At 33.8% G+C, this 19,841-nt stretch overlaps 1 protein-coding gene across 1 annotated transcript in view; it reads right to left on the reverse strand.

Moving 5' to 3' along the window:
- The window catches only part of PKP2 (plakophilin 2), a 149,775-nt gene that overhangs the window by 39,956 nt on the left and 89,978 nt on the right, over positions 1-19,841 (reverse strand). The window contains exon 7 of the mRNA XM_051962136.1: positions 11,330-11,447. Coding sequence (XP_051818096.1) covers positions 11,330-11,447 — 118 coding nt within the window. The remainder of the gene's footprint in view (positions 1-11,329; positions 11,448-19,841) is intronic.

A 19,841-nucleotide genomic window follows, 5' to 3' on the forward strand; every position in this document is an offset into this window, starting at 1 on the left:
TGGGGTTCATTACATTTTGATTCTTTTCAGCATCATCTGTGTCTGTAAAGATAATGCAGATCAGAAGGTCCTGACTTATTGGTCTTTAACAATGATCTACAATTTCCCATGTTGAAAGACTTCCACATAGGAATATATTGGTGTGAAGAGCGTGTGAACCACGAGTTCTTTCAGCATGATGGCTGAGACATGGAAGCTGATGCTGACAGATAAGGCATAACAAAGACCTGTATGTGAGTTGACTCATGTCCAATTTCTAATAACATTTTTTTTATTATAAATTCTCTCTCTTTTTTTATTATTGACATTTCTAATGCTTTTATTCCTTTTTTCTTCTTTTATTTTCAGGATTTCTATTTCATTTTTAAATGAAATTTAAATTTTTTTTTTTTTTTAGGTTTTTAAAATTTTATTGACTGATCTGTTCTTTTGCTCTTTTGCTGATGGAAATGTTTAGAAGTATATGTTTTTTCCTAAAAACTACTTCAGCTGCCTCCCCAAAATGTGATATCTAGTTTCGTATTTGTCATTTTAAAAAAATGAAGTTATCAGCTTTATATTTTTCTTTGACTCAGCAATTCTTTAACATTGAATTATTACATTTTTACAGTCAAAGGTTCTGATAAAGGCCTCATTTCCAAAACATATAGAGAATTGACTCTAATTTGTAAGAAATCAAGCCCTTTTCTAATTGATAAATGGTCAAGGATATGAATAGACAATTTTCAAAGAAATTGAAACTATTTCTAGCCACATGAAAAGATGTTCCAAGTCATTATTAATCAGAGAAATGCAAATTAAGACAACTCTGAGATACCACTATACACCTGTCAGATTGGCTAGAATGACAGGGAAAGACAATATGGAATGTTGGAGGGGATGTGGGAAAACTGGGACACTGATTCCTTGTTGGTGGAATTGTGAATACATCCAGCCATTCTGGAGAGTGATTCGGAACTATGCTCAAAAAGTTATCAAACTGTGCATACCCTTTGATCCAGCAGTGTTACTACTGGAGATTTTAAAGAAAGGAAAGGGACCTGTATGTGCAAGAATGTTTGTGGCAGTCCTCTTTGTAGTGGCCAGAAGCTGAAAACTGAGTGAATGCCCATCAACTGGAGAATGACTGAATAAATTGTGGTATATGAATGTTATGGAATATAATTGTTCTGTAAGAAATGACCAGCAGGATGATTTCAGAAAGGCCTGGAGAGACTTCAAAGTCTAATTCTTTTTGTACAGCAAAATAACTGTATGGATATGTATGCAATATAACATGTATTGGTCAACCTGCCATTTGGGGAAGGGGGGTGATGGAAGGAGGGGAAAAATTGGAACAAAAGCTTTTGCAATTGTCAATGCTGAAAAATTGCCCATGCATATATCTTGTAAATAAAAAGCTATAAAAAAGATTGTTATTAATGATTCTCCAACAGCTTCTTATTGAATATAATTTTATGCCATTATAATCTTTATACTTTCTTCATGCATGTTTGTGAGGTTTTTTATGTCATAATATGTAATCTTTTCAGGGGAATAATAGTGCCATGCATGACTGAAAAATATGTCTACTCCTATTACTTGTGAGCTCTCATATCTAGCTTTTCTAAAGTTCTTGCTTATTTTTTCAATCAGTTATCCACGTGTGAAAAAGATGCATTGGATTTTCCCACTATTATAATTTTTACTTCCCCCTATAATTCATTTGTTGTTTTTGAAATTTTCTTTTTAAAATTTATTTATTTTAAAAAGAATAAAATAAGAACAAAAAAGGAAAACAGAACAGAACAGAAAACATTGTAATGTGCCCAGCAGAACATCAGAAAGGATTCAAAATATATAACCATAAATTATCAGTTCAAGAAAGGATATATAATAGTAGAAGAAATTATATTCATGGAAATCTATCTTTATTTCCTTATAGGTTGTTCTTTTTCTTCTCTGTTGTATATTTTTCCCCTTTAATTCTTTTTTCCCTTTCTTATTCCCTCAACTTCACCCAAGCAGGCTATAGTTAAGCAAGTATTTACATATATACATACATACACACCTTACTCTTCTTCCCACACCTATCTTTCCTATCCTCTTCCTATCCCATCCTAAAACTCTGTTTTCATTCTGCTTCTTACCTATCCTCAATATTATTTAATCTCTCCCTATCCTCCTATCCTTTGCTTTCCCCTCCACCCATCCCTCTCTTCTTATTTCTTTACAGATTTTTTGAAAATGCTATATATATCCTTCATGGTATATATGTAGTACTGCCTATTTAACCTATTCCTGATGTGAGTAGGTTTTCAGAACTACGAGCCCTCATTCCCCCTTATTATTCACCAGTCTATGTTCACCAAGGAGTGTAATTTTTGTTCTGTTTTGGGGGGAAATCTAGAGAGCTTGAAATTTATAGATGACCTCTACCACCTTCCCAGGATCCTCTCCATTCTCCTTCATTTTCAAAGAGTACATGACATCAGAGAGGTGATGCCATGATATACAAATGAATTTAAGTGAGGGAGGGCTATGAAAATTCTCCGATCTCACTTTCTCCTCTGGAGCCATGTATGTTCAGGGGCTTTAATAGGTCAACAGAAGACTCTAGACTTAAGCGACACTGAAAAAGTCTTCTTGTAGAAAGTGAGATTTTAGCTGGGACTTGAAGGAAGCCAGAAAAATCAGGAGGTAAAAATTATTAAGGAGAGCATTCCAGTTTAGTGAAATTGTCATTTATCCTTTGCATTTCTGTCTGTGTAATCTAAATGCCTTCAGTCTGCTTTTCTCTATGTCACCCCTTGCCCTAGATTTAATGTGAATCTTCACATTAATTAGTTCTATGAAAATTAATTTTGTGATCTTTGCCAAAAATTATATACTTCCTAATCGGGATAGATTCCAGAACTGTGGGGAACTCTTTGGCAAAGAAACTCCTTATGGCAATGCAATAGTTTCAAAAAGTATCAGTGCATGTGAGAAAAAGAGCCATCTGGTCAAATGCTTATGGAAAATTACTAGTTTGGGGAACTCTTTGGCAAAGAAACTCCTTATAGCAATGCAATAGTTTCAAAAAGTATCAGTGCATGTGAGAAAAAGAGGAGTCTTATCTCTGCAAAGTTCCTAATCTTTTCATTCTTCCATTCTCCCAGATAATTGACATTATCCTGGAATTTGTACTCTCCTTCATCCTATCTCTCTAATCAGTTGCTAAATTTTGCCATTACTACCTTCACCCCATCTCTCAAATCTAACCTACAACTTCAGTTTCTTTACAATCTTACAGTTATCACCTAAGTTCAGGCTTTTATCATTTCTTACCTACATTAATGCCAACAGCCTAATTTTTCTTCCTGATTCAAGTGACTCCCTATTCAAGTCCACCATATAAGAGAAATAATTCATTTTGGACCCCTACTCTATTTCAATCAGTATTAATCAATTTGATAGGCCATTTAGGTCACTGACTGTAATAGCTTCTACCATTTCCTCTTCCCCAATTTAGGGAGAAGTCTGTTCATCTTATGTGGAAATATTCCTTGCTTCACTCAACTTGTGACCCTGCTGACATATTATTTTGCTTATTTAGTGGAATTATTCTGCATTTGATATAGCTGTTCTGGAATGACTGGACATCTAGCCCTATTATAAAAATAGGACTCTGGAAGGAGTTGGCATTTCAGATAATAAGGAAGATCTAAGGTCAACTACATTAGAGGGAATCATTGACCATTTAATAAAGTGCTATTGGTTCAGATCTTTGCCTCAGTCTCTCTTATTGTAGGTGGGATAATTTTTATCTCCACACATAAATACTGCCGTTGAAGTAATTTTCCTTAAGCATTTGACGAGATGGCTCCCTTTCTTAACCAAATTCTAGTGGCTTCCTAATTGTCTCAAGAATAACATCAACTCCTTTGTTCAGCTTTTAATGTTCTACAATCTTTCCAACCTCAATGAACATTATTCCAGCTTCTTCACTCTGTGATCTAGCCAAACTGGCCTTTTTCCTGGTCTTCCATCTCTTGGCTATGTGCCTTAGCATTAACTATTCCCCATGGCTGGAATGCACATCCCTCTTTACTTCTGTTTCATTGTTTCTTTTCCTCTGACAGGCTGTTCAGGCTTTTCTTTTTCTTTTCTTTTCTTTTCTTTTCTTTTCTTTTTTTTTTTTTCATGAAGGCAATTGACTTCCCTAGGGTCACACAGCTAGGAAGTGTTAAGTGTCTGAGGCCAGATTTGAATGCAGGTCCTCTGGACTTCAAGGCTGATGCTCTATCCACCAAGTCACCTAGCTGCCCCTGCCTAAGGCTTTTCTAAGCTAATCCCACTATCAAATGCTAGTATCCTCTGACCCAAAGTACCTTGCATTTAATTATTTAAAAATTTTATTTTTATTTTTAAACTTGATATTTATGGTGTATGTATTTTATGCAAACATATTCTCCTTTAGAATGAAAGCTCACTAAGGACTGTTTCATTCATTGTGCTTCTATGTCCAGTGACTAGCATAGTACCTGGAACATAGTAGTTTTTAAAAAAATACTTGCTGACTAGTTGGTTCTAAAACCAGCTTTCTATATTTTTTTCTTTTAATAGTATTTTATTTTTCAAATATATGCAAAGATAGTTTTCAACTTTCACCTTTAAAGCCTTGTGTTCTAAAATTTTTCTCCCTCTCCCCCTCAAGACAAGTAATCCGATATATGATAAACATGTGCAATTCTTCTAAACGCATTTCCTTAACTATCATTCTATGACACCAGCTTTCTATTCATCATGTCAAACTGTCTCTCACAAAATTGCTAGTACTGAATTCATTAGAGTCTAAAATTATTTTTTACTCATCATACTTTCAAAGCAATAACATATCATAGACAATTCACAATGTGATCTTTAGAACTTGGACTTAGTGAAAGTAATTATAGTGACAAAGAAGATCAAAACACACACTGGGAAGATGATAACAAAGTCAAAGCTCCAATACCCAAAGCCTCCCAGAAAAATAAGAATTGGGCTCAGGCTATGGAAGAACTCAAAAGAGATTTTGAAAATCAAGTAAGAGAGACAGAGAAAATATTAGGGAAAAAACTGAGAGTAGTACAAAAGGAAATACAAAAAGCTAATGAAGAGAAGAATGCTTTAAAAAGCAAAATTGGACAATTGGGAAAGGAAGTACAGAACTGAGCAAATAGAAGCTAATGACTTTATGAGAAATCAAGATACATTAAAGCAAAATCAAAAAAATTTAAAAATAGGAAAAAATGTGAAATATCTCATTGGAAAAACAACTGACCTGGAAAGTAGTTCCAGGAAAGATAACTTTAAAATTATTGGTTTATTTGAAAGTCATGATCAAAAAACCCTGACATCATCTTTCAAGAAATTATCAAGGAAACTTGTCCTGATATTCTAAAACCAGAGGGTAAAATAGAACCTGAAAGACTTGACCAATCATGTCCTGAAAGAAATCCCAAAATGAATTCCAGAATTCCCAAGTCAAGGAAAAAATATTTCAAAATCTAGAAAGAAACAATTCAAATATAGTAGAGCCACAATCAGAATAATACAAGATTTAGCAGTTTCTATGTTAAAGGATTATTGAGTTTGGAATATGAAAATCCAGAGAACAATGGAGCTAGGATTACAAGCAAGACTCACCCTCTCAGCAAAAATGAGTATGATCCTTCAAAGGAAAAGGTAGTCATTCAATGAAATAGAGGATTTTTAATCATTTGTGATGAAAAGATTCAGAGCTGACTGGTGTAGGGAATCCTAGTGAGGAATCTTGGGCATGCCTTTATGTACATTTGTTTGCTGAGAACTTTGAAATGCACTTCCAGCTATCTGATACATCTCAAGAAGCATTAAGAAGATTGGTCATCCTCCTGGAATCTTAATGAATATATTTTATGGCAGACTACATTTACTCCGGAAAACCTAGCCAATTCCTGGAGTAAACATAATCCTCTTAGAGGAATGAAGTGAAATATTCTCTTTGGTGGGCCTCTTGCAATGGAGAAATCCTGTATCTGAGGGGATTACTCCGTTTCAAGGGTCCCGTATTAAATGAGAATATTTAACATAGTGCCTTCTTTGTTCTCAGCCTATAAATATATAGTGGAAAGATACTTTAGGAACCCATTTAGGAGGATTAATATTACTTGCCTAATACTCTTTCCTACTGGAGACCCTGTGACTCAGGTTTTCTCAGCTGTTGGAATTCAGATGTTAGTACTTCCTCATAGTGGTGAAGATGTATGTTGTCTGTTGTCTATTTGTTCCTTACATTATCTTGCTTATCACCATGTCTGTTAATTACTTTTACAGTATAAGTTTTCTTTTTTCCTTAATATCTTGCTTAAATCCAGGTTCTGAGCAGTAATAAACTTGTACCCACCCTCTTTAAGACTATGCTTGTTGAAGACAATTCTCAGATGAAGAAATTGAAACTATTTCTAGCCATATGAAAAGATGCGCCAAGTCATTATTAATCAGAGAAATGCAAATTAAGATAACTTTGACATACCACAACACACATGTCAGACTGGCTAGAATGACAGGGAAAGATAATGCGAAATGTTGGAGGGGATGTAGGAAAACAGGGACACTAATACATTGTTAGTGGAATTGTGAATACATCCAGCCATTCTGCAGAGCAGTTTAGAACTATGCTCAAAAACTTATCAAATTGTGCCTACCCTTTGATCCAGCAGTGCTACGACTAGGCTTATACCCCAAAGAGATTTTAAAGAAGGGAAAGGGACCTGTATGTGTACAAATGCTTGTGGCAGGTCTCTTTGTAGTGGCCAGATACTGGAAATTGACTGGATGCCCATCAATTGGAGAATGACTGAATAAATTATGGTATATGAATATTATGGAATATTATTGTTCGGTAAGAAATGACCAGCAGGATGATTTCAGAAAAGCCTGGAGAGACTTACATGAACTGATGCTGAGTGAAATGAGCAGGACCAGGAATTCATTATATACTTCAACAACAATACTATATGATGATCAATTCTGATGGACATGGTCATTTCCAGCAATGAGATGAACCAAATCAATTCCAATAGAGCAGTAATGAATTGAACCAGCTACACCCACGGAAAGAACTATGAGAGATGACTATGAATCATTACACAGAATTCCCAATCTTTCTTTTTGTCCGCCTGCATTTTTTTGGATTTCCTTCACAAGCTTCACAGACTATTTCAAAGTCTGATTCTTTTTATACAACAAAATAACTGTTAAGACATGTATGCTTATATTGTATTTAATTTATGCTTTAACATATTTAACATGTATTGGTCAACCTGCCATTGGGGGGAGGGAATGGGGAGAAAGAAGGGAAAAATTGGAACAAAACATTTGGCAAGTGTCAATGCTATAAAATTACCCATGCATATAACTTGTAAATAAAAAACTATTAAAAAAAAAAAAAAGACTATGCCTCCTGAATGCAAATTCTGAATCTAGATTAATCTTAAAATTAGAAAATTTGATTTTTGAATACAGGATTCTGGAGAAGTATAAGGAGGTAATCAGGAAAGCGATATCAGAGACTTAATAAGGTTTATTTGCTTACATTCCTACATGGGAAGATAATACTTGTAACTCATTAAAACTTTCTCATTATTATAGCAATTAGAAGGAATATATAGAGACAGAGTACACAGTATCAGTTAAATATGTCAGAGTAATATCTTTTTTTAAAATGATGAACTTAAGGGGTGAGAAAGGAAAAGGGAAAAGTGGAATGATGCAAATTAATTGCCATAAAAAAAGAGGAAAGAAAAATTTTTTACAGTGGGGAGAAAAATGGGAAGAGGGAGTGGGTGAATGAACCTTACTTTCATCAGAATTGGCTCAAAGAGGAAATAGTACACATACTCAATAGGGATATAGAAATCTATCTTACCTTATGAGAAAATATGAATGGGATATGGGAAGGGTGGGAGATGGTGACAAAAGAGAGAACATATTGGGGGAGGGAATGATCAAGACCAAAATACTTTTGAGGTGGGACAGGGTGAAAGGAGAGAGAGAATAAATGGGGAGAAATGCGGTTAGCAATAGTAATTGTAAAAAAAAAAAAAAAAAAAATTGAAGCAAGTTTCTTTGATAAGGCTTCATTATTCAAACAGAGGGAACTGAGTCAAATTCATTTTTTAAAAAAGGGGGCCATGTCCCAATTGATAAATGATCAAAAGATATGATCTATGCCCAAAGGGCTATAAATTCATGCTTATCTTTTGACCTAACAACACCACTACTATGAATGAATATCAAGAGATTTTGGGGAAAAAAAAGGAAATGATTTATATGTAGAAAAAATATTCATAGGAGCTCTCTCCTCAGGGCAAAAAAAAAAAATTGGAAATTGAGGGGATTGATTGAAGGGATGTCAATCACTTGGGGAATGACTCAATAAACTGTGGTGTGTGTTTGTGATAGAATATTTAACTGTTCTATGGGAATTTATGAGCAGGATACTCTCAGAAAAAACAACAACAAAAACAAACACTCCACCCCACCCCCAAAAATCTGGAAAGTTCTTCATGAACTCAAGCAAAATGAAAAATAATATATAAAGTGCTATTTAATAGTAAGGTTCTGTGATGACCAGCTGTAAATGACTTTGCTATTCTCAGTAGTACAATCATTCACAACTACTCTGAAAGACTTACGAAGAAACAATCCCATCCATGCCCAGATTGTGGCTGAATATAGATTGGAAGCATTCATTCATTCATTCATATTCTCTCTCTCTTATTTAATTTTTCTTGATGATTTTTATTTGCTTTAGGGTGGGAAATCTGTTTTCTTTCACAATTTGACTTTTATATAAATATTTTGTATAACTTCACATATAGTTTCTTAATTGTTGGTGGGAATAAGGGAGAAAATTTAGAACTCGAAAAATTTTAAAAACAAATGTAAATAATTTGTTCTGAATATAATTGGGGAAAAAATTCAATAAATAAAATTAAGAACTTGAACTTAGGATAGGTAAGGAAAGGAGCTTCCTATATTACATGTAAGTAAACATAAGGGATAATTTTTAACATGACTTTTAATAAATTTATACTTTTAATACCAGAGAGTTCCATTCTCTGTAGTTTCTGTCCTCTCTATTTCTTCCCTTTGTACAGATTTCTACTTGTTCATGAAAATATGTCAGATAATAAATTTCCCTCACTTTTCTGTCTAATTATTATTAATATTCCTCCTAATATAGTCATTTTTCTTCCTTTTCCTTTCTTTTTTTAAAGAGTCAATCCATAACAAAACCAATGTTCCAAGGGATATGGTATCATCCCTCTTTCAATTAGATTTTTATTTTTTCATTTTATATTTTATTGACTTCTGTATTGATATTTCAAAGTTTCTATTTAGCTCTATTCTCAATAGGATATTGAAAGTCCTTTATTTCAAGGATGATTCATGTCTTCCATATAAATTATACTCAATTTTCCTGGATATATTATTTTCAGGCTTTTCTTTAATGATATATTTCATGCTGTCTGCTTCTTTGGTGGTAGTTGCTAAATATTGTGTGATTCTGATAATAGTTTTTGTGCATTCTTCCTTTCTGGCTGCATGCAGAATTGTTACTGTTTCTTAAAGCTTTGAATCTTGGAGTTTTTGTTTAGAGCATCTACTGGATGATAAGTGGGTTCTTTTTATTTTCTTTTTTGTATCTTGTTCTAACGTGTCTAGACACTTTCAGTATTTCTTGAAATACAATACCCAGACTTAAGGTGGTTTTTTAAATCAACATTTTAAGTTGTCCAATGATTCTTAAATTATCTTTCTTAGATCTTTTTTCTCCCCAGATGAGATTTTGACATGATATATCTTTTACTGTGTTTTATTTTTTCCATGCTTTTAGATTTCATGATTCTTGTTATATCCTGGTTCTATTTTTAGTTCATTATAATTTTAAAGGAAACTATTTCTATAAGGTTCTCTATCTTTTGGGCTTGCTTTCTTTTCTCTTTTTTCCAGTCTCTCCTCCCTAGCTGTCACTTGTTTCCCAATTCTTTTCTCTATTTTAACTTTTGCTTAATTTTTCTAAGGAATTTTAATTGTTCATATGGACAAACTGAATTTTTTCTTTGAAGATGTTTTGGAATTAATTCTCCTTTTCTGAGAAAAGAGTTACTATTATGGGCAGCTAGGTAGCACAGTGGATAAAGCACCAGCCCTGAAGTCAGGAGAACCCAGGTTCAAATCTGGCCTCAGACACTTAACACTTCCTAGATATGTGACCCTGGGCAAATCATTTAACCCCAACTGCCTCAGTTTTAAAAAAAAGTTATGATGTCAGGATTGTCCAAGATGCACTGTGACATCGCAATAACTTTCTATCTTTTTTTTTATTTGTTTGTCCACCCATTCTTCCAGTTTTATTTTTTGGATTAAGATCTTTTGTGAGTATTAGAAACTTCCAACTACTGACACTATTATAGTGGCCTTGTCTAATCTTGGCCTTTCTTCTCTGATGTTCTGCTGCTGAGTGAGAACAAAAATACACAGCCCTCTTTCATTCACTGGGATCTTTCTTTGACATTTCTCCTCCTGGACTAAAGGGATGATGCTCCAAGCCTTTTTTTTTTCTTTGAATCTTTGAATCCTGGTGCACTGCTATATCCAAATTCTTATCCTGGTTGTCCTGTCTTGTCCTGTGGGTTGAATCTGTGATTTTGTTTTAGAAAGATGAAACATTTTGGCTTCTCCTTAAATTTCCAATCACTACTTTAGTCTGGCACTTGTTGGAGATCTTTATTATTAGGGACCTGGGCTGCATAAATTCCTCCTACTCTATCATCTAGGCTAATTCTTTGGAGCATTAAGTTCTTTTTTTTATTTATTTATTAATGAAAAAAACTTCTAGTTTTATCATTTCAGTGATGTTTTCTGAATTCAGTTTTTCCACTATCTTCTTGACTTGGAGGATTTCAATTTTGAAGATTAAATTAAATTGGAGATTTTAAACTTGTTTGGATTCTATTCCCCTCTTCCTCTGTTTAATTTGTTGATGTCTTCTTTTTCTTTTTTAATGCTGTGTAAAATAATATTTAGTTAAACTGATAGATTATTAGAGATCAGATCAATGTCTATTATCTCTTGAAAAGATAATTTTAGTAAGAAAGGAAAGTATATGTCAACAGTGTAAGAAATTGAGATATGGGCTTCAATTAGACAAATCACATGAGTGATGGACCAAGTATAAACAATAGCAACTACTTTAAGTATACTTAGAATAACTTATGCCAAAAGAATGACAATCTTTGTGTAAGTAATTGCCTCTTTCTGGTTTGTCCTGATTTACCTTATCATCTGGCTGATAATCTGCGATGGTGCCTCTAACATAATGGACAAGAGAATCTATTAATCCTTCACATCTTCTCATCACTTTCCTACCATCAGGTCCAGCAGAACTCATATTTCTGTTAAAATAAAAGGTAAAATCACAAATAGATTATTATTGATTATAAGTGAAGTAGGACTTTTCCACTTAAATCTCTTTCCTGTTTCTTCAATTCATCAATTAACAAATTATCAAGCACTTGACATTGTACTAAGGGCTAAACATATAAAAGTAAAAGCAAAAGCATCCTTGCCTTTAAAGCATTTATATCTGATGAGATGAGATAATATGGATATATAAAAATATTTGCAAAATTTATACAAGAAAATTATGAGGCAAAGACACTTCTACCTGTGAAGTTTTCATGTGGAAGGCAGCATTTGAACTAAATCTTGAAAGATACTAAGGATTCTAAGAGGCAGAAGTCACAGGAAAATTCATTTCAGGAAAAAGACAGTGCAAATGCAAGGAGAATAAAAAAAAAAATTCATGTTTTGGTGAACACCAGTAAGAAGAACAATTTGGTTAGATTATATCATGAAGGAAAAAATTATGTAATAGGACTGGGAGGTTTGATAGATTAGGACCAAGTTGTGACTTTAAGTTCCAGCCAAAGGAGTTAATATTTTAGAAGTAAAAAGAATCCAATAAGAGTTTACTAAATAGAATCTAAAGTGATCTCATTAATGACAATATTATGTGTCAAGAAAATCATGTTTGAAGTGAAGTGGAAGTATTTTATATATATAATGCATATAATTATAATATATATCATATATGTCAACAGTGTTCAGGAGAACTCTGTTGAGAATTTAAACTGATTTGGGCTGAATGAAGAAGTGTTTGATTTCAGAAATGTTGGGGAAGTAGAAATGGCAAAATTTATCAATTTATTGAACAGCAGGATGAATACAGAGAGGCTTGGAGAGCTTTACATGAACTGATGCTAAGTGAAATGAGCAGAACCAGGAGATCATTATATACTTCAACAACAATACTGTATGAGAATGTATTCTGATGGAAGTGGATTTCTTTGATAAAGAGAAGATCTAACTCAGTTTCAATTGATTAACGATGGACAGAAGCAGCTACACCCAAAGAAAGAACACTGGGAAATGAATGTAAACTGTTTGTATTTTTGTTTTTCTTCCAGGGTCATTTTTACCTTCTGAATCCAATTCTTCCTGTGCAACAAGAGAGAACTGTTCGGTTCTGCACACATATATTGTATCTAGGATATATTTAACATGTATAAGACTGCTTGCTATCTGGGGGAGGGAATGAAGGGAGGGAGGGGAAAAGTCGGAATAGAAGCGAGTGCAAGGGATAATGTTGTAAAAAATTACCCAGGCACAGGTTCTGTCAATAAAAAGTTATAATTATTAAAAAAAAAAAAAAGATTTATCAATTTATGGGAACTGTGGGATGAGTAAAAGTGAGTAAGAGTAAGATGAATATAAGGTCACCTCTGGTGACCAAAAGAATTAGTGATACCTTTGACAATTTCAGACATAGAGTTTATCTAGAATTGAGTCATCCAAGAACTTTTGAGACTTGGTAAGTTTCTATTTCGGCAATTAAAGTCCTCAATTCTGGAAACAAAAGCTTCTGTAACCTACTACTTTAAAATATAATAGTATAAAATAACCTTTTTCTATCTTATTCAAAAAAGGAACACCATTTTTATTTTTGTGAGAAGGTAAGAAGTAAGAATTATTCCAAAATAGTAAATGGCTAGAGTTAGTGGAAAGAGCATCAGAATTCACAGAACTTAGGTTCTAGTCCTTATTCTGATCTGATAGTAGTATGATACTGGTCAAGACACTTAATCTTATATAGATCATGGGATTCTAAATCTAGAATTGGTTGGGAACTTGTAGGCCATGTAATCTACCTCTTCATTTTATAGATTAGGGAACTAGGGTTTAGGGAGATTTAAGTGACTTTCCCATGATAACACAAGAAATGCTTCATGAGAGTTAGTGTAATGCAATTGATATGAATTGATAGTTATTGGATTAGAAGTTGGGTTCTAATTCTGTCCTAGATACTTACAGCTGTGAATTCTTGGGCATATTACAACTTGTATGAACTCCATTTGGAAATTCTCTGACAACTGAATATATTGCATTACCATGTTGAATACAGAAATTATCTTATTAGATATAGATTCTTAAAATATGCAACATGTAGGTAAATAATAGATCCTTCTCCACAGGAGGAGAGATAATACATAGAAAGCATATTTAAAAACCTGAAAGCACAATGTACATGTCATTTATCTCTCATAATTTCACTTTCTTCATCTATAAAATAAAAGAACTGAGCATTTAGGCCTCTTCCAACTCTAAAATTCCAGGTTAACTGGATTATACTGCATGTCTCAGAGTTATAATTCTGAATATCAATTATTATTAAATAATTCTATATATGTAAATCTAGGCACATCTTCTTTAAGCCTCAATTGCCTCACTTTTGGGGGGAGAAGAGGGAAAAATCTGTTTTGCCATCATCTTGTTCAGACTGGAAGTGTAGAGATGCTATTCCTGGGCTCTGCCTCAACACTGATTGTGCACTTACTAGGAATGCCAAGTTATATTAGGAACTATGGGTGAAAAAAGAACTACATGTAGTTCCTACTTTAAAAGACTTTGCAATCTAGGTGAGGAAATAAGAATAACATATAAGAAAAAAGTGATTCATATACTCAAAGCAATGAAGGCCCAAGGGGTTCATGCTAAAAATTTAATGGCACTATATGCAGTAATTGCCCAACTGCATTACAAATATATTTTTCCTCCGTGACAAAGCATTATGAAGTATTATAGATTTGTTTCTGCAGCAATTTGAAATTCCCATGCTCACGTACATGATAACTTTGGTATTTATCAGATTGCTCACTTATTGTAATAAGTGCAATATGTTCTTGCAGTTTCCCAACCTGTCATCAAAATGTTTCCAAACTAAGGAAGGGTTTGATATTCAAGGTATTCCCAATGGATAATTAAGAAAATGTTTATACCTATACCTGTATTGAGTTCCATTTGTGTTACTAGAATAGTTTGCTAGTTTCCCTGTTATCATGTAGTCATATCTCATCTGTATAATCATTTGATCAAGATAACACAAATATTTGTATTCTTATAGCACATTGTGTTTGAAAATCATTTTTGTTAAAGATGCACATTATAAGCTATCTTGAAAACATTATGCATTATACATAGTGTGGAGAAACAACCTTATCTTACTTCTTATTGCAATATAGAAGCTGTTTTCCAATTTGAATATATCCTCTGCTTATGTTAGCATTCTTCTGTCTGGCAGATTTTCCACTGAACTGGTTGGCAAGACTAGTTAGTTTAGGAAAGTTTCTATGAGACTACTTTATGTGTCAGTGGTGACAAAGAATAAAGTCACATATAGAGAGATTCTTTACTTATAAATAATAGTTTATATATAAACACTGTTAAAAAAATGAAGTAATATATACAATTTAAATCTTAAGTACATTTAATATAGTACTTATCATTAGTCAATAGAAAAGCAAGTATTTTATATTATAACTAGCTATTCATTTTCACCAATTGATTATGTAGTAAAAATTTTAAAATGTATTTCCATCTCTAAATAGGAGAGTTTATAAAATTCTCCTACCATTTCTTATTTTTTATTCTTGTATTAAATCAAAATTCAGACATAAAATTGATTGGAATTGGATTTAAGCATGTGTTTGGTATCAATTTAAATATCCTGAATTATCTTCAAATAAAACTTAAATTACATAGGATTATTGTTATATTAAATATCTTCCACATTTAAAATATCATCGACATTCATCAACATTTATAAAATCAAGAAAGATAATATGAAGTTTTTCTGAAAATAAGCCTAAATATGCATGGGAAGTATTGATGGAATACTTCATTTAATCCTGAAAGAATATCCCATATAAAATATCCATGACTGTTTTATAATTCCATATGGTAAACACACATATGGGTCACACAACTAGGAAGTGTTATGTGTCTGAGGCTAGATTTGAACTCAGGTGCTCCTGACTTCAGAGCTAGTACTCTATCCAGTGCACCACCGAGCTGCCCCAGTAATTACAATTATTTAATCAACTTTAATTTGAAATTTGAGGAGGCAAAAATATTTCAGGAATGAATCTTAAAGAATATTTTGAGTAGTATGTTGAATTACTCTGAAGGTTCATGCACATTTTGTGCTGTTCAAAGGAGTTCATGGAACAAGAAATGTTGAGAGCCACTGAATTTGAACCTGGTAAGCTACTAAAAACCAGAATTAATATTAAAAATTTTTATAATTTGATTGTCAAGAACAAAGTGAACTCTACTGAACTGGTATATATATATATTTAAACATACACTGTTTTTTAAGCAGACCAGAAACATTGTGAAAATCTACATAATTCCCAATCTTGTTTACAGGTTTCTTTAGAGAAATGATGCTCTCCATTTTTGTCTTTTCTTTCCACATTTTTTCTAACCAATTCTGTTAGAAAGAGAACCTCATAATGTTGGAAAGAACTATGGAAATATTTCATAAATGAAAGAACTGATTCTTGGAGAGGTTAGAAATAACCTGCCCAAAGTCACATGGCAATTTTTGCTGTGGGTATATCTAATTGACTTCACAAAAAGACATTTTGAATAGAAGGTTATAAAATTTAATTGAATTAGCACTGTTTCACAGGATTTTTTCCATCATTTCTTCTACCAATTAATTTTGAGAAGAGGATTTGTTGATATATTACATTAGATTTGTTGGTATGTTAAATTTTGATGTTTAAATAATGATTAAATGTTTAAATAAAAATGTTAAATGGCAATAAGGGTAGGGAATTTTATAGAAGTGTACTCATGAATCACCAACTAGGCATTTATTAAATACTTGTGTATGACACTGTGCAAGTACTGAGGATCTTTCAAGGTCCCTTGGAGATCTTTCATTCTAATAGGGTAGAGAAAATGCATGTATGAATATCTAATGAACACATATAAAGAAGATTCAAAGTAATTTTGGTGAGAAAAACAATAGTAGCTGGAGTCTTCTCTTCTGAAGTTGAGAGTTGAAAGAAAACAGATTCTAAGAGCTAATTGGAGGAGAAGAGAACATGGCAGGCATGTCAAAGTACTGAGATAGGAAATGGAATGTCATGTATGAAGACTGGCAAGAACACCAGTCTGGTTAGATTGTGGAGTACCTAGAGGAGTGTAACATACAAAAATGCAAAAAAAGATATGACAGGACTAGCTTTTTTTTTTTTTTAAGTATTTTAAATGTTAAACAGAAGAGTTTATATTTAAGCCCAAGGTAACAAAGAAGCCAGAGGAGTTTATTGAATAAAGGAGAAATCTGATTAGATCTGCATTTTAGGAAAAATACTTTAGCATGGAGAATGGATTTAAGTGGAAAGATAGTCACCAATTAGGTGACTAATGTATTAGTCTAGGAGAAATATGCTAAAGGTCTGGATTAAAATAGGCCTAGGTACATGAGTGGAGAAAAAAAATTTAAAAAAACCAAAATTTGGCAAATGATTAGATATGTGGAATGAGATAGAATGAGGAATAAAGAATGTGGTTAGAACTTGGGTGACTAGAAAGATGTTCATTATTCTTCACCATAACTGGGAAGTACAGAAGAGGAGTAGAGTTTGTTGTTATGGGCCAGAACTCTGAACCTTTTGAAACAAAAGATTCTTACAAGGTACTAAGTCAGTGGAATTGATAGAGACAATAGTTATCTAATTTAGCATGGTTCACCTACTAGGAGGTGTTATGGGCCAGAACTTGAAACAAGGTACTAAGTGGAATTGAGGAAACAATGGTTAAATCTAGTTTAGCATTGATTTAATCCTACAACAAGTAATGATTTCCTAGTGATATAATGATTGGTGTATACTCAGTGTGAGGCATATAAGCAAGAAGCTCTCAGTGCCAGAAGGACAAGCACACTTGAATCTCTCAGAGGCTGAGACAGATTCATTCCATCTTCCACCTTTGTTGTGGCTGGAGGCTGATGCACAAACCTTTGGATATTCAGAGAGATTCAGAGGGCAGAGAAGGACGCAGGAGTTCAAGCTCACAGAACCAAGAACAGAGGAAGGTCTCCAGAAAACTAGCTGAGCTCCAGGAAAGGAGACAAGACTTTGAAAGAGACAATAAAGGATTTGGACTTTAAAACTCCTGGCTGTACTCGTATGGTGATTATTGAACGGAAACTAAGGCTGCCTCCAGAGACCCCAAGAAAACTCCAAGAGAACATTACATTTTAGAGAGAATATTACATTTTGGCGTCTGAATACGATCCTGATTTCAGTGGAAAAGTCTCCTTGACCCAGAAATTAGGGTGAGCACAAAAACAGACAAGGAAACTTTGTTTAAGGGATAAAGTAGTATTTCATCAAAAATGGGACAGATGTTTAGAAAACAGCCTTATTTTCCAATTCAAGGAAAATGTGTAGAGAGCACTGTAAGACTTATGAAAAGCCAAGATTTGATTATAATTTGGAAGCAGATCACTGAACTTATAGAAACTGTATAGTATACATCTTCTTGGTTCTCTATGGAAAAAGAATTGGGTCTAGAGGAGTGGAAATTAGTAGGATAGCAACTATGTCAATTCTACATTGAAAATGGACCTGACTCAATTTCCAAAGATACACTTTATACATATAATTTAATACAACTAGCTTTAGGAAATTATAGAATAAGGAAAAAGAAGAGAGAGCAGGAGGGGGAGGATCCAAATAAACTAGGTGAAAAGGATGAAGAATTAGACAAGAAAGAGTTAAGTACAATTCTGATGGGCATTCCCTATCTCATGACCCTCCCCCTTCAATTAACCCTTCATAGTGGAGGGAGAAGGAGGAGGGGAAAGGGCAGTGACACAATCAGCACCACCTATGAAGCAGTTTATGACAAGATTACAAAAAGCATTGGTTAAGGTAAAATATGAAGGACAGGATGTATCTGATTTAATAAATGCATACCCTATGATTGAAGAGCTTGACTCTTTAGGTCAAAAAAGGAAAAGATACACTCCTTTTGATCTGGAAAAAAATTAAAGATTTGAAAAAGGGTTGCACTCTTTATGGGGCTACATCATTTTATAGAGAGTTTGGCTTATGAAATTTTAACCCCCAGTGACTGGAAATCCATAGCAAGGACATGTTCAGAACCTGGACAAAACTTCTTGTGGTTTTTGGAGTATCATGAATTATGTAGGATTCAAGCCCAATGCAATAAGCAAACTGGAGTTAATGTACAAATCACCTTTGACCAACTAGCAGGTGAAGGTCAGTATATAGAGAATTCAGCACAGATTAATAACCCATAGGAGCATTCATATGCTCCTATGAACAAATTGCTGCTGCTGCAATAAAAGCTTGGGGTACCCTCCCAGGGAAAGATCAAGAGGAAGCCTTCACAAAAATAGAGCAAGGTCCCAATGAACACTTTGAGGATTTTGTGGGACATTTGCAAACAGCTGTCACAAGATCCATTGGAGAAAATGCAACTACAGAAATAATGGCTAAGGAAAATGCTAATAAGGTTTGCAGAAGAATTATATGGGGAATACACAAAAATGCTTCTGTAGAGGAGACTGATCATAAGACAATGTGCCACAGTGGGTACAAATGCTTACTATACCCAGATTATGATGAACATGGAAAGACAGGGTCCCTCTTGGCAAGGGACTTCTAGAGAAAAGCGTCAATGTTTTCAGTGTGGAAAAATAGGACATCTGAGAGCTCAGTGTAGGCAAAGAAAAAGAGTGAGAGGACAGGGTGAGAGAAGGCCTAAAACCTATGTCCAAAATGCCACAAGGGCTTCCACTGGCCCTCAGAATGTAGATTGACCGAGGGAAATGAGAAGTAGAGCCCAGCTCCAAGATATCATACAAAAGACAGATGGGGCATGATGGGAGCTAAGTTTATACCCAGAGAGTCTTTAGAAGTTCAGGACTCTGATATGATTAATCAGCAAAAAAGCAATCAGATGGGAGAAAGGGATTACATGATCAATCAGCAGAAAAGCAATCAGCTGGCGGAAAGGGATTACAATTGGGGAGAATATGGGCTTTTTAACCCAACAAAAGGGCAGTGTCCAGTGCAAGCAGCTCCAATATAATGAGCATATTTATTAAGTGCTTATTATATGCCAAGCACTGTGCTAAATGCTGAGGTTAAAAAAGAAGTCAAAAGACAAGTATCTTCAGGAGCTCACAATCTAATGAGGAAGAAAACACGAATATATACATTAAAGCTATGTACAAAATAAAGTACAAAATAAAGTTTGTGAAAGACTTCCTATAAAGGATGGGATTTTAATTCAGAAAGCAAAGAAAGTCAGTAAGCAAAGCTGAAGAGGGAAAATTTTCCAGGCATGGGGCACAGCCCAAAGAAAATGCCCACAGCTGAGAGAGGGGGTGTTTTGTTTGTGGA

This window comes from Antechinus flavipes, chromosome 5 (assembly GCF_016432865.1).
Source record: "Antechinus flavipes isolate AdamAnt ecotype Samford, QLD, Australia chromosome 5, AdamAnt_v2, whole genome shotgun sequence".
NCBI lineage: Eukaryota > Metazoa > Chordata > Mammalia > Dasyuromorphia > Dasyuridae > Antechinus > Antechinus flavipes.